At 41.6% G+C, this 13,968-nt stretch overlaps 1 protein-coding gene across 1 annotated transcript in view; it reads left to right on the forward strand.

The window, feature by feature from the left end:
* Positions 1-13,138, forward strand: part of LOC123754094 (pyridine nucleotide-disulfide oxidoreductase domain-containing protein 2) — a 37,697-nt gene extending 24,559 nt beyond the window's left edge. The window contains 3 exon segments of the mRNA XM_069308388.1: positions 432-585; positions 1,023-1,130; positions 6,120-13,138. Coding sequence (XP_069164489.1) covers positions 432-585; positions 1,023-1,130; positions 6,120-6,299 — 442 coding nt within the window. The 3' untranslated portion in view covers positions 6,300-13,138.
* The last annotated feature ends 830 nt before the right edge of the window (positions 13,139-13,968 follow it).

Consider the following 13,968-nt stretch of genomic DNA (forward strand, 5'->3'; position numbering starts at 1 on the left):
GTTCGTTCTCGACCCACAATCGAGAATTCTGGGTTCGAATCCCGGGCGGGACAAAAATGGTTTGACACAGTTCCTTTCACCTAATGCATCTGTTCACCTAACAGTAAGTAGGTTACTTAGAAGGTAGTCAAATTGTTGTAGGGGGGTTGCATCCTGGGCGGGGTCGGTAATTCCACCTTGGGGGTGGGACCTTGATGGGACACTTCTCTTTACTGTCTTTTGTCCCTCTTATTCATGTGGGACACTTCTCTTTACCGTCTTTTGTTACACGAGGCCTTCTCTGGGGCAGCTCTCCTTTTCCCCCTTCCCCTCTGTAAATAAATAGTTGATAACACAGTGGATTCTCACTTCACCTCAATCAAGTATGATAGTTTAGAAATTGCTTCAAGTAATCTTCTTGCAATTTACTGGTAAATATTTCTGCTTCTCAGCCCTATGGTAGAGATGACGCTTCCAAGCAGCTGTGACCCTACCTTAGCGCCTCCCGGATGCCATGTGGCCCTGTTCTTCACTCAGTATGTTCCCTACACTCTTGCCGATGGCCGACCTTGGGACGAGGCTACCAAATCAGAATATGCTAACAAGGTAAGAAGAAATTATGCATTTCTGGGTGGGAGCCCCTTCAGCTCCCTGGAGCTTATCCAGGCTGATATGGATATATTAGACTTTGGCATCAGCCAGTGTGAATGGAGTTCTTAGGCCTACCAGGGACCATGAACCAGAACCTGGCCTCCTCAGAGAGGCACGAGGAGCAATTACTACCTATTCCAAGATTTAATTTATATGTAGTTAGCAATAACAATTGTTACTTTGCCATGATTTTGGGGCTCAACGTCTCCGCGGCCCGGCCTCGACCAGACCTCCTCCATTGTGAGATGGGTTAACAAATAATTAACTGTACCACATTCCATACAGTGGATCAAAGTATAAGACAGGAGGCAGAATGTAAATTATGCACATCAGGCAGGGCATTAACAAAGGTTTGTTTTAATAATATTAATATTGGATCTTGAATTTTTCAGATTTTCAGTTTAGTGGAAGAATATGCACCAGGTTTTAAGGAGAGCATAGTGGGTTATGAGGTCCTGCCGCCACCTGACCTGGAGCGAGTGTTTGGGCTTACTGGAGGAGTGAGTACACTATACAGTGGAACCTTCTATTAACGAGTGGCTCTATTAACGAGTTTTTCCAGTAACGAGCAAGCCACTCGCAGCAAATTTGTCTCTATTGACGAGCTCGCCTCTATTAACGAGTGAAACCACATGGCGCTTCCTAGCGTCTCGCGGGTTCTCGCAAATTCTCGGACGCCTCCGACGCCAGTGTTGTTGTTGTATCTCACACGACAAGCATCCCTCTGGATTTATTTGAGCTTTTCTTTGGGTTTTTAGTGGTTTTGTGACTACAATTTGTAACACGATGTCTCCAAAGAAGCTGCTTGCTAAAGATAGTGTTGTCAAGAGGAAGAAAGACACAATTACTGTGGATTTAAAGAAGGAAATTATAGCAAAGCATGAGTGTGGTGTCTGTGTGAGTGATCTCACAAGGAAGTATGGCAGGTCCTCATCAACAATTTACACCATTAGTAAGGGAATGAGGAGGTAAGGGAGGATGCTGCCTCTTCCACTGAGATCAGGGAAGTATTTGGAATGTTTGAAAAGGTGAATGCATTCTTGGAAAAGCTGCCCTGATAAAGCAGTGACAACCCGGTGTGTGAAAATATTTAATTAATTTATCACTTTGTGATAACACTTTATGAAAGTTATGTCGCTTGAACGTGACACACTTTTTTCTCTTGAATGCACCCAAACACCGCGCTGAAGCATCATTTGAGCAAATATTTCTATAAAATCCAATTCTTATCCGATCGACTTGGGGATTGTATACATGTTTGCCATGAAATTTCCGTTTTCTTTAATAACCACATTGCCTATTTGAGAAAACAGCATTGTATTGTATCTTTGTGGTATGACTATTATATTGTTGACACAACGAGTGTAATCAACATAGTTTTTTATTTGGTGCTGGTCTAACGCATCCTTGTGTGACATTTGAAATGAAATTTGAGTGAAATTCCCAAGAAGAGAGAGTCCGCCTGACTCAGAGGTGGATTCTCCTTCCACACCATAACCCCTCTCCTCCTTCCACCTCTCCCATCGTCTCCCTCAAGCCAGCAACTACTCTTCATAAGGTAAAGTAAACATTAAAACACTACAACAAAACATTTATATTTACTATGTGCAGTATTATATTTACATAAAAAAAGTCATACAAGTAATGGATGTTTTTGGGAGATGGAACGGATTAAATTTATTTCCTTTATTTCAAATGGGGAAATTTGTTTCTTAAGACGAGTTTTCCAGGTAACGAGCTCGGTGCCAGAACGGATTAAACTCGTTAATAGAGGTTCCACTGTATATATCATTGTTATCCTATTGTTGTTATAAGACGAATGGTTTGATGTTAATGGAGGTGTACATCGGGCTTGTGTAATGTTGCCTTGCTTATTTAATGGATGGGTCATGAGCATGAGAGGGAGGAGAGCGTGTGGATATTAGAGAAAGGTGTAAGCCTAGATTATTGATCAAATACTGTCTGGGTAACTTGGGTCGGAGAGGACAGTGAAGTGTTAGACAAGGTCCCTTTTGAAAACCTGAAGGGTTATCTTGAGGTCACCTTGAGATGATTTCGGGGCTTTAGTGTCCCTGCGGCCCGGTCCTCGACCAGGCCTCCACCCCCAGGAAGCAGTCCGTGACAGCTGACTAACACCCAGGTACCTATTTTACTGCTAGGTAACAGGGGCATAGGGTGAAAGAAACTCTGCCCATTGTTTCTCGCCGGCGCCCGGGATCGAACCCGGGACCACAGGATCACAAGTCCAGCATGCTGTCCTGCTCGGCCGACCGGCCCTGCAACCTTCAGATTGATTCCATGTATGTTGCGATGTCATAGCCTGCCATTTGTTTTGGAGATAGCTCCTAGGAAGCTATCCTAGGAGATAGCTTCAGGGAGCCGGTCGGCCGAGTGGACAGCATGCTGGACTTGTGATCCTGTGGTCCCGGGTTTGATCCCGGGCGCCAGCGAGAAACAATGGGAAGAGTTCCTTTCACCCTATGCCCCTGTTACCTAGCAGTAAAATAGGTACCTGGGAGTTAGTCAGCTGTCATGGGCTGCTTCCTGGGGGTGGAGGCCTGGTCGAGGACCGGGCCGCGGGGATACTAAGCCCCGAAATCATCTCAAGATAACCTCAAGATAGGTACATTTTCCCTTTTAATTTTTCTTTCAATATTTGGTTAGAATTTACAGAGATACAATTCTTTGTATGCTGTCAGAGGTTTGTAAATGTAAGTTTGTAAATTTATTAAGCACTCAATAACGATGATAATCATAGCACTGTTATTCCTGCGGAGTCGAGAAAATAAAATGGTGTTAAATTGGCTCCCGAGCACTGATTAGTAACTCAATTACATACAAATTTTGTCAAGTTATACATTCTTGAAGTTGTTCAAGGCATGATTCATCACATTCCCAATATGTTGCTTTTTAAACTTTGTATAGAATCCTGTGTGTGTGTGCTGTAGAGGAACTGAACATCTCCCTGCAGAGTCGGCGGCAATTACTAATTCATTTGTATTTTATAAGTTTACAGTTCAAATTGTTTTATGTCACATCATAAAGACTAACACTGAGAAATTCCATTCACCTGAACTGTTGTGGGTCTTGAACTGTGAACCTCAGATGTGTGAGGCCGTAGCACTATGCACGCGATTATGAGCAGTCTTAATAGTAAGCATAGTAGACTTAATAATAGACTTATAGTAGACTTAATAATAGACTCATAGTAGACTTAATAATAGACTCATAGTAGACTTAATAATAGACTCATAGTAGACTTAATAGACTTAATAGAACCTCATGTGTGAGGTTCACGGTTTGAGACACATGCATTTCCATGATAGTGTGAATAACAATTTATAAGACTGAGATAACATTAGATAGAGAATAAACAGTCTATTTTCTGGGTCATCTTTCCTCAGTAACTTCCCTTAGCTTATGGTGATTGGCACATTAATCCTTACACTACCTGTGAAACCAATATTTGAGTTTGCAGCACCAATTGGGAGGGCTCGGCTCAAGGTCGTGCAAAGCTCTAATAGGTCTAGGCCAGATGGGAGATGTAGACACATCTCACAATCTGCAGACACACATCACAATCGACTTGAGAATGGTCCAGGACGGACCGAAACGTCGTCGTCCCTTCATTTTCTAGTGTGTGGATTGGTCAACATACTTCAGCCACATTATTGTGACTCATCGCCTGCAGCGGTAGATGTAGACCTTTGTATCAGACTGGTCATTAAGTATTTCTGTATTCAGTGCTAAATACATAAGATTTATGAATGGGTACATACACGAATTCATCCTTTACTAAGGCCCTAGAAAGAAACTGAGGGACTGAGGATTTTTATTCAAGATTGGGGAAGGTTACTGGAGGCCTGAGAAAGCAACTGGGAGCCACGTGTATTTGCAAGACTTTTAAATCTTGGGTGGTACTCTAAAACATATATGATTTGTGCACTGCTCTCATTACACCAAAATCATATACTGTATAGATGATATGCAAAGTGGAAGGGTTAATCTCTGATCCCCTAAGCTTCTGTTGCTTGAGAGAGAGAGATATATATAGATACTGTATATAGATAGAGAGATATATATAGATAGAGAAAGAGATAGATGTGCAAGTGGGGTACACCTGTGGCGTAGCTACTGAAAGGGCCCTTCCAGAAAAAGTTAATTCCAAGCTTGTAAATGGACTCAAATATGCTTAATTATACTCCTCTATTACTCAGAATGTTGCAATGCATAGAGTAATAATTAAATTGTTAATTATGTTAAAAAGAAATTGTAGAAATTGGGGAGATGCAAGCGTGAGGGTTGCAGTGAGCGGCAGTCTTGTTGATGGTTTTGGGTGCCAGTTTTGAAGTCTAGATGACTGGTGGTGACTTATCTATCCATATCTCAACTATGGTATTTGTGCTTGGGGCTCTACTACCCAAAATCACTTACGTCCTCTAATTACTCAACGCAAAGCTGCTATTAGGACAATATCCAATTCTGGCCCCAGACATCACTCGGTACCCCTACTTAAATCTCTGAATATGTTAGACATTAAGTCACTGCACATTCTCTCATGTGTATTATACATATATAAAACGCTAAACTATAATGCCAATCCTGATCTCAAAAGCTTCATAGAAGGTTGTATCAGAACCCATGAGCATCACACCAGAAATAAATACAGTTTTGATATTCCTAGAGTACGACTTAATCAAACTAGAAATGCTCTACAAATCAAGGGGCCCAGAATGTGGAATGACCTTCCCAACCATGTTAAAGACTGTACCTCTCTCAACCAGTTTAAGTTAAAAGCGAAGCTATACCTAATAAATTCCCTTTAACCTACCTTACCCTTCTATTGTCAACCAATGTCTGTTTTTTTCTTTAAAGAGCGCTGTTTGTCGACATAATTGTATTTGTGCTGCTTTTTCATCTATGTTTTCATTTCTTGTTTTCATTCTACTCATTATGCTCAATTAGTATTAAGCTTGTCATTTAAGTTTATCATGCCCGAAACGCTTTGTGTAATACAGGTAGTGGCTTTAGGCATTGTATGTACTAGCTCTACCTATAAGTCAAACAATCCTTGTAAAAATTTATTGTATGTATGTACCTTACCTAAATAAAATTGTTGTTGTGTTGTAGATATGGTGAAACATTAAAAAGATTTGGAGTTTTTTCCAGGCCACTAGATCCTAGTAAAATATTGCTGGGGACTCAAAATTGTTATTCAATGACTGCTATTGATTGTCGAAAGTGTTTGCATTAATGTTGACCAGACCACACACTGGAAGGTGAAGGGACGACGATGTTTCGGTCCGTCCTGGACCATTCTCAAGTCAATTAACTGTTTGTGTTAATCTTTCAGTTTGGTCCTCAAATTAGAACTGGCAAGTTTATTTAAAAAGCCTTTAGGAAAGATACACGACCAGGTGGGGAGGGTATGATGACATCTGTTTCTAAAACGCCTCTTGGAAATAAATTAATACATTTAATTTTTTCAGAATATTTTCCATGGTGCTATGTCTCTGGATCAGCTGTACATGTGCCGACCGTCATCCCTGCAGGCAGGCGCAGCTACACCCATCCCTGGCCTGCTCTTGTGTGGGTCTGGGGCACACCCAGGTGGGGGGGTAATGGGAGCGCCGGGTCGTCTCGCTGCTCTTACTGCGTTAAGCTCATAAGCTCATAATCTACTTGTCTTGGCCTTTGTCATAATTGCATTCAAAACAAATGACAGTAAGAGTGAAGCAACTTTGTTGTTTATGATTTGATTTAACTTCAAAATAAACACTAAACATTCTAATAAATACAATAATTCCGAAGAGCAACAAAAAGTAAATACAGTATACTGTATCTATAAAAAATTTAGGTTGTGCCAAAATGATTTATTAATGCAGTACAGTAGTATTGATGATAATAAATGCAGCAATATGACTGGAGTCATTTGTGGGAGTAGAGTATAAGATAAACCATAATTGTGGTAGAGTATGGTGCAGGCGATAAGTCACAATAACGTGGCTAAAGTATGTTGACCAGACCACACACTAGAAGGTGAAGGGACGACGACGTTTCGGTCCGTCCTGGACCATTCTCAAGTCGACTTGAGAATGGTCCAGGACGGACCGAAAGGTCGTCGTCCCTTTACCTTCTAGTGTGTGGTCTGGTCAACGTAGAGTATGGTGTATGAGTACAAGCAGTATAGTAGTGGAAATGGTAGCAGGTTATTCATCCATGGTCAGAGTGATTCAGTCAACTCGTTCATGTGCAGATACAGTACAGTACAGTTATTCAAATCTTATCTTAATCTTTCTGAAATATATTGTAATAGTTTGAAAGAGTGAATACTATACTAATATGAGTATTTTTATATTAATGGACATATTTTCCTGGTCTAAAGTGTGTAAATGTGTGTTAATTCAAATAACCTATTTGTCTATATATACTCTCTTTTATTATGCTCTCTGTTATTATGCTCTCTGTTATTATGCTCTCTGTTATATATACTCTCCCTATTTGTCTATATATATTAGCATTATACTCTCTAGTGGGAAACTGCAGCAGCTCTCAATTTAAGTTTAGTTTCTGCTACTGATACATTTTTACATTTAAAATTAAATATGAATACAGTTTATATATATATTTAGAAGAGGAAATAAAACTAGTATAGTATCTATAAATATAGTATCTATAGAAATAGTATCTATAAAAATAAATAATAACCAAAATAACAAAGAAAATAATTATTCCTGATTTCATGGGTTTGGGAGGCACTTGCCCGTAAAATAAAATGAATAATCCACCTGTATTAAACTTCTAAACTCAATTCGCTTAATGCATTCTAAAATTTTCTCAACTGGTCTTTATTGTTCAGACAGATTTTGCTCACTAATTCAGATATGGAGTAGACCCCTATTCTGAGTCAAACTTACATTTCATATTATCACCGACTTTATTGATTATTTCGGTATTGGCGAGTGATGGTCTGTTCGCGTGTATTCGTTGAGATATCCTTGTTGTTCATGAATAGTCAGGCAGCTTATAAGAGATGGTAATGTCTTGCCTATATAATGAGATCGTTGGGGCCAACAGTTCGTAATACAGTTGGCTTCATTCTCGAATCACAATGGAAATCCCAGATTCGATTCCCAGGCAGGGCAGAAATAGTTTGGCACGTTTCCTCTTGCCTAATGTCTTTGTTCACTTAGCAACACACGGTAAGAAGTAAATAGGTATCTGGGAGTGTTAGGCAACTGTTGGGGGTTGCATCTTAGGGAAGGTCAATAGTTTAACCTTAAGGGGAAACCTCGATACAAGCCTAAAGTATATATAGTACACAGGCTTCCTGTCCCTGACAACAGAAATTATTAATGTTTAAAGACAATGATATTTGTATCTTACCAGGCATTTGGTGTCAGGAGAGTTTTTTCATAAGTTGGCTGTCATCTTACTGGTGTAGTATATGGTGAGCTGTATCTTGTGGTTAGTATTGGTAGAGTTAATGTTGCTCCCGGTTATGTCTTCTTACTAATGTAGTATATGGTGAGCTGTATCTAGTGGTTAGTATTGGTACAGTTAATGTTGCTCCCAGTTATGTCTTCTTACTGGTGTAGTATATGGTGAGCTGTATCTTGTGGTTAGTATTGGTAGAGTTAATGTTGCTCCCGGTTATGTCTTTCAGGACACTTTCCTCCATTTTGTGGGCCACTGAAAAGAAATTCTTGTATTGTAGTTTAATAAGTTTGAGCAGTTCTGTAGTGTAATCAGAGATAGCATGACAGTTCACTTGCCTTTTTTGTGATCTCTTGACATAACCATTTAAGTATCCATTGGGGGATTCCTGGGCCAACCATGGCGATGGATGGTGGTTCGCGCAGCATTTCTTCCGTGAACATTTCTGATACCTTTGAGGGTTTTTAGGACCCAATTGACCCTTGGCACGCATTCCGGTCATGACGTTTACCCTGTCATGGAAGGGGATCCCGAGGGTGTTTTTCTGGACAGTAAACATCATAGTAAGGCTAATAGATTGGAGGCGAAACGTCGCCTGCTTCCTGTAGTGCCCTGTGACCCCCCACAACCTCTGTCTCCTCGCCCTCCACTCCCTCCTGGTCAAACTAGTTCTCCTGGCCTACGTACGTTCATCATCGCTTTTGATGCCGATACGCCCGCTGATCGGACTGTTTTTGGAAATGGTAGAGCACGCAGTTTTTTCTATCGAGCCATTCCCGAGTTCTTAAAGTTCAAGGTGCACGATTTCAGGCCGATTAAATGCAGGAACTTAATTGCCATGGACCATGCTTCCTCCGAGGACTTGATTCTTTCGGACGTTACTGATATCTGTGGTTACAAGGTTCGTTGTTATACGCCTGAGGGTGGCCATTTGGTACGATGTGTGGTCCGGCATGTTGTTGACGTTAGTGCGGACGACATCCAGGCGCAACTGCAGGATACTGACATTTTGATCTTTGGTGTCAAAAAATTTATGCATAGAATTGATGGCGGCCTGTGTGATACCGGCACTGCCCTCCCTACTTTTCTTGACTCCCTTCCCCCTGATCGGGTTTGGATTAATGACTTCTTCCATAAATTGGAGGTCTACGTTCCCCGTCCCACTCAGTGCTTTCATTGTAAAGGTTTTCACCATACCTTCCATGGCTGCACCAATGACGTCCATTAGTGGCAAATGCTCTGGTTCCCATTTTCACTCGGGACTGTGAGTTCGACAAGCTCTGTTGCCCCAACTGTGGTGGTGATCATGCCATCACTTTCAAGCGGTGTCCTTCCTACGTTGTGGCGCTCACTAAGGCTCATCCCGTCGTCACTCTGCCCTCCAGTTGTGCTTTGCCTCATCCTGTCCTGGTTCCTTGTCACTGCCACTTCCCCTTCCGCTGCCGCCTTTGCCTGTGCCTGACTCGTTTGTCACTGACATTCCACTCGCCCCTGAAGCTTCTTTTCTCCCACCCGCCGTTCAGTCCCGATCTTGTTGACGCTATTGTCGCTCGCGTTGTGGATGCGCTCGAGACGGTGCTGGTCTGTCTCGTCACTCAATTCTTTCTACAGTCTGTCACGCCTCTCCTCCGCTTCTTCTACAGGTTGATGTCCATCCTCCTGCAGCTGCCTCTGCTATCTCCAATGCGTTTGAATCGATGCTGGACAACACCCTTCGGAACTCTTTGGCGAGCCTTCCCTGTAGTCTTCCCAGGCTGCCTTGCCAGCACATCTCTGCCCCCGGTACTAAGTGGAAGCAATCCTCCGTTGTCCCGATTTCCAAGCGCCCTGCCACCTTGCCTAATGGGCCTCTTACATCGCGTTCTCCCACGACTTGTCCTCACGCCCTTCCTAGATCTTCCTTCCATTGTCCTGCTGGTGTGCTGGTGCTTCATGCAGAGTCCGATGTGTTAGCGTCTCAGTTGTGAGGCTCCGTATGCCGTCTACGTACCTTGCCCTGTCCTAACCTTGCCTGTCCTGTCTTGACCTCCTCTACCCTTCTACACATTTGCACTTGCCTCCTTCACCGCCTTTGCCCCCGCCCTTCGTCTCTTGCCTCCATCCCTCGCTTTCTTTACTGCAGCGACGCTTTGTGCTCGCCTTCTGTTGTCTTTATTCCCATCCTACATTCCTTTCCTCTTTGTTTATTTTGCCTTTATCCTCACCCGCCTTTACGGCGTCGTTATCTTCTTGACTTGGGCACGTCGTGACCGTTGATGTGTTGTTGTGCATTGTCATATACGCATCTTTCTACATTACCACTTGTGCAGTCATCAGGAGGATATACCTTCATGCAAACTACATGTATTGCGAAGAAGTAGTATCCATTGTTGATAAGGATTTTTCTTACTCTACCAAGTTGCTAGTCAACCTGCTTCCAACTGGAGCTGTAATTATCTAAGTGTAATTACAGGATGAGAGCTATGCTCATGGTGTCATGTCTTCCCAGTACTCTTTGTCATATAATGCTTTGAAACTACTGACAGGTTTGGGCCTCCACCACCTTCTCACTTAACTAGTTCCAAATGTGTACCACTGTTTGCAAAAAGTGAATTTTCTTATATTTCTTTGGAAGCTTTGTTTAGTTAGTTTAAATTCATGACCTCTTGTTCTTGAAGTTTCAGGTCTCAGGAATTCTTCTCTATCAATTTTATTGATTCCAGTTACTATTTTGTATGTAGTGATCATATTGCCTCTTCTATCTTCTAATTTTGGCATATTTAATGCCTCTAACCTCTCTTTGTAGCTGTGAGAGAAAGCATGATTAATGTAGCCGTCGACCACACTACGAGGGTACTCCTTACTAACATAAAGGTTAGTTTCCTTAGTGTAGTCTCAAGTGTGAAAGTCACTATTCCTTTCCAAATCTGTTTACATCTAGCAAGGAAAACTTGCTCTTATCTCCATCTCGTAAGAAAAACTAAGCACAGAACTTCACCTGATAGCTTCTTTAAGCTGTACCAAACAGTCCAGGTCAGATACTGAGAGGTGATGTCATCAACATACCTACCGTAGACAGTCAGGTTCAAGGGCCATGTCAACAAGGAGTTTTCTCAATTGTACCCAGGTAAAAATTCACATATAGGACATAGAGGGAATAGTAGGGAAGACGCTTAGCAATATTGTCTACTTCTTTGTACACTAGACAATGACGATTTGGATGCCTGTTTGGTACATGCTTTGAGAAGCTACTCAGGTACACATTCTCGGATGTTGAGAAAAGTGCAAATTGGATCCAGGTAAATTTTGTCCATCATTCAAATTGTCTCATCCATGGATATGTTGGTGAACAGTGATTCGACATCTAGAAAAGATCTCGTGCTCAATACCTGTGTCCCTCAAAGTAAGTCAATAAATTCCTTTGGCGATTTAAGGCTAAAAGCACATGGTACATTATGGAGTCAGCCATGTATAGAGATGCTTAGCCAATCTGTATGTGGTTACCTTGAGGTTATCTTGAGATGATTTTGGGGCTTAGGGTCCCCATAACCCAGCCCTTGACTGGGCCTCCTTTTTGTTACACATCCCCAGGAAGCAGCCCGTAGCAGCTGTTTAACTCCCTGGTACCTATTTACTGTTAGATGAACAGGTGCATCAGGGTGAAAGAAATGCTGCCCAGTTGTTTCCGCATCCACCGGGGACCGAACCCGAAACCTTAGGACTACAAATCCTGAGTGCTGTCAACTCAGCCGTCAGGCCCCCAGGTATAGGTCTGTGTGATGACTGGACAAAATGGGTTTCCAGGTTTATTGGGCTTGACAGCCCCCCCTGGACATAACCAAGCTTGCACTCTCCAATAGCTTTCAGCAAGTGAAGTTCAGACCTTTAGGCATCAGCGGTTTCAACCAATCTCTAACTTCATTTTCAGTTCTGCTGTATTATCTCTTGTGATCCTTTGGAATGTAGTTTGGTTAAAGACGAGCTTCATTTACTCAATACGGTAATTCTTTTTGAGAATGACATACTGTACAGTATTTTGATGACTTTCTTTTTATAGGTGGTTCTCCCTGACAATGAGTTGACTTTTGCTGTCCACTTGACCCCCTCCCCCCCCACCCAGTAGATGTGGCAAGTTTGAGTAAAATGTCACTTGTAAGTAGTGAAGAGATTGTAGCATGCAAGGCATGTCATAGTGCACTAGCACTATAAGGCTATCGACTTGTGAATGGTCCAGGACAGACCGAACCGTCGTCGTCCCTTCACCTTCTAGTGTGTGGTCTGATCAACACTGTAAGGCTACGTTTAGTTAGCTACTGGTTGGCCCTTCCCAGAAAAAGTTAGGCAAGATAATTTTTGTGAAAAATATTACTGTACATGAAATAATTTCTTGGTCAAATGCTAATGATTTTAATTCAGTACTGTATAAGGGACAGATGTGCCATACTTGTGCCTTCATTAAGGTAAGAAAATATTTTTGGTTTATCATATTTTTTATTTATATAACTTAAGCAAATCATTGTTTGTGTGTCTAAATGTGCAAAAACATTATTATTTCTTATAAGAATACAAAAAAAAGGACAAAAATTAAGTACTTATTTGGAAATCAGGATTATTTGCAAATCTAGATTTAGCCGAGAACAACACATAGTAGTAAAGGAGTTCCCGACAAACACACACCAAAACTACGACGTTGGAACAAGTTTTAACACCTAACCAGTTATAACAACCAATATAACAAGTTGTAACAACATTCTAATACGTCATAAATCCAAGATGACGTTAAGCCAAGATCCAAGATCTTTATTACAAGTTGTAACAAGCAGGAAAATAGAGACAGTTTCGGTTTGTGTTTCCAGGGTTGCCGGTGTATATAAAAATGTGTTGCAGGATGACACCTGATCCTGCCTCTTGTATTGTGTTCTGAAGTAGAGGCAATCTTAACAATATGCAAGGTGCCTAAACCTTTGTAGAGTGCAAAATTGTTGTCTATATAATAATCCAGTTTAAGTGAATACTGTACGCTTTGGGTCCACCGTGATGAAACTTGACAAGCCCTACATATTATATGTATGGCCATACTACATATGTAGAGCAGCCATACTACATATGGCTGCGCTACATATTAACAAAGCACACAAGGCTCCCATCCCCCCCACATAAGAAGGCACTACCAATTAGGGATGGGAGGAAAATTATGCATTTATAAGATGGGTAAAGTTTGTATTTAAGAATTTTTTATATACTAATACAGTGGAACCTCGATTAACGAGTGGCTCTATTAATGAGTTTTTCCAGTTACGAGCAAGCCACTCGCAGCAAATTTGTCTCTATTGACAAGCTCGTCTCTATTAACAAGCAAAACCACATTGTGCATCTCGCTGGTTCTCGCAAATTCTCGGACGCCTCCGATGCCAGTGTTGTTGTTGTATCGCACACGACAAGCATCCCTCTGGATTTATTTGAGCTTTTCTTTGGGTTTTTAGTGGTTTTGCGACTACAATTTGTAACACTCGATGTCTCCAAAGAAGCTGCTTGCTAAAGATAGTGTTGTCAAGAGGAAGAAAGACACAATTACTGTGAATTTGAAGAAGGAAATTATAGCAAAGCATGAGTGTGGTGTCTGTGTTCTGTGTGACTGATCTCACAAGGGAGTATGGCAGGTCCTCATCAACAATTTACACCATTAGTAAGGGAATGAGGAGGTAAGGGAGGATGCTGCCTCTTCCACTGAGATCAGGGAAGTGTTTGCAATGTTTGAAAAAGTGAATGCATTCTTGGAAAAGCTGCCCTGATAAAGCAATGACAACCTGGTGTGTGAAAATGTTTAATTAATTTATCACTTTGTGATAACACTTTGTGAAAGTGTTATCACTTTCGCAGGTATATGTCGCTTGAACGTGACAGTTTTTTCTCTTGAATGCA

This window comes from Procambarus clarkii, chromosome 6 (assembly GCF_040958095.1).
Source record: "Procambarus clarkii isolate CNS0578487 chromosome 6, FALCON_Pclarkii_2.0, whole genome shotgun sequence".
In the NCBI taxonomy this organism is placed as follows: Eukaryota; Metazoa; Arthropoda; class Malacostraca; order Decapoda; family Cambaridae; genus Procambarus; species Procambarus clarkii.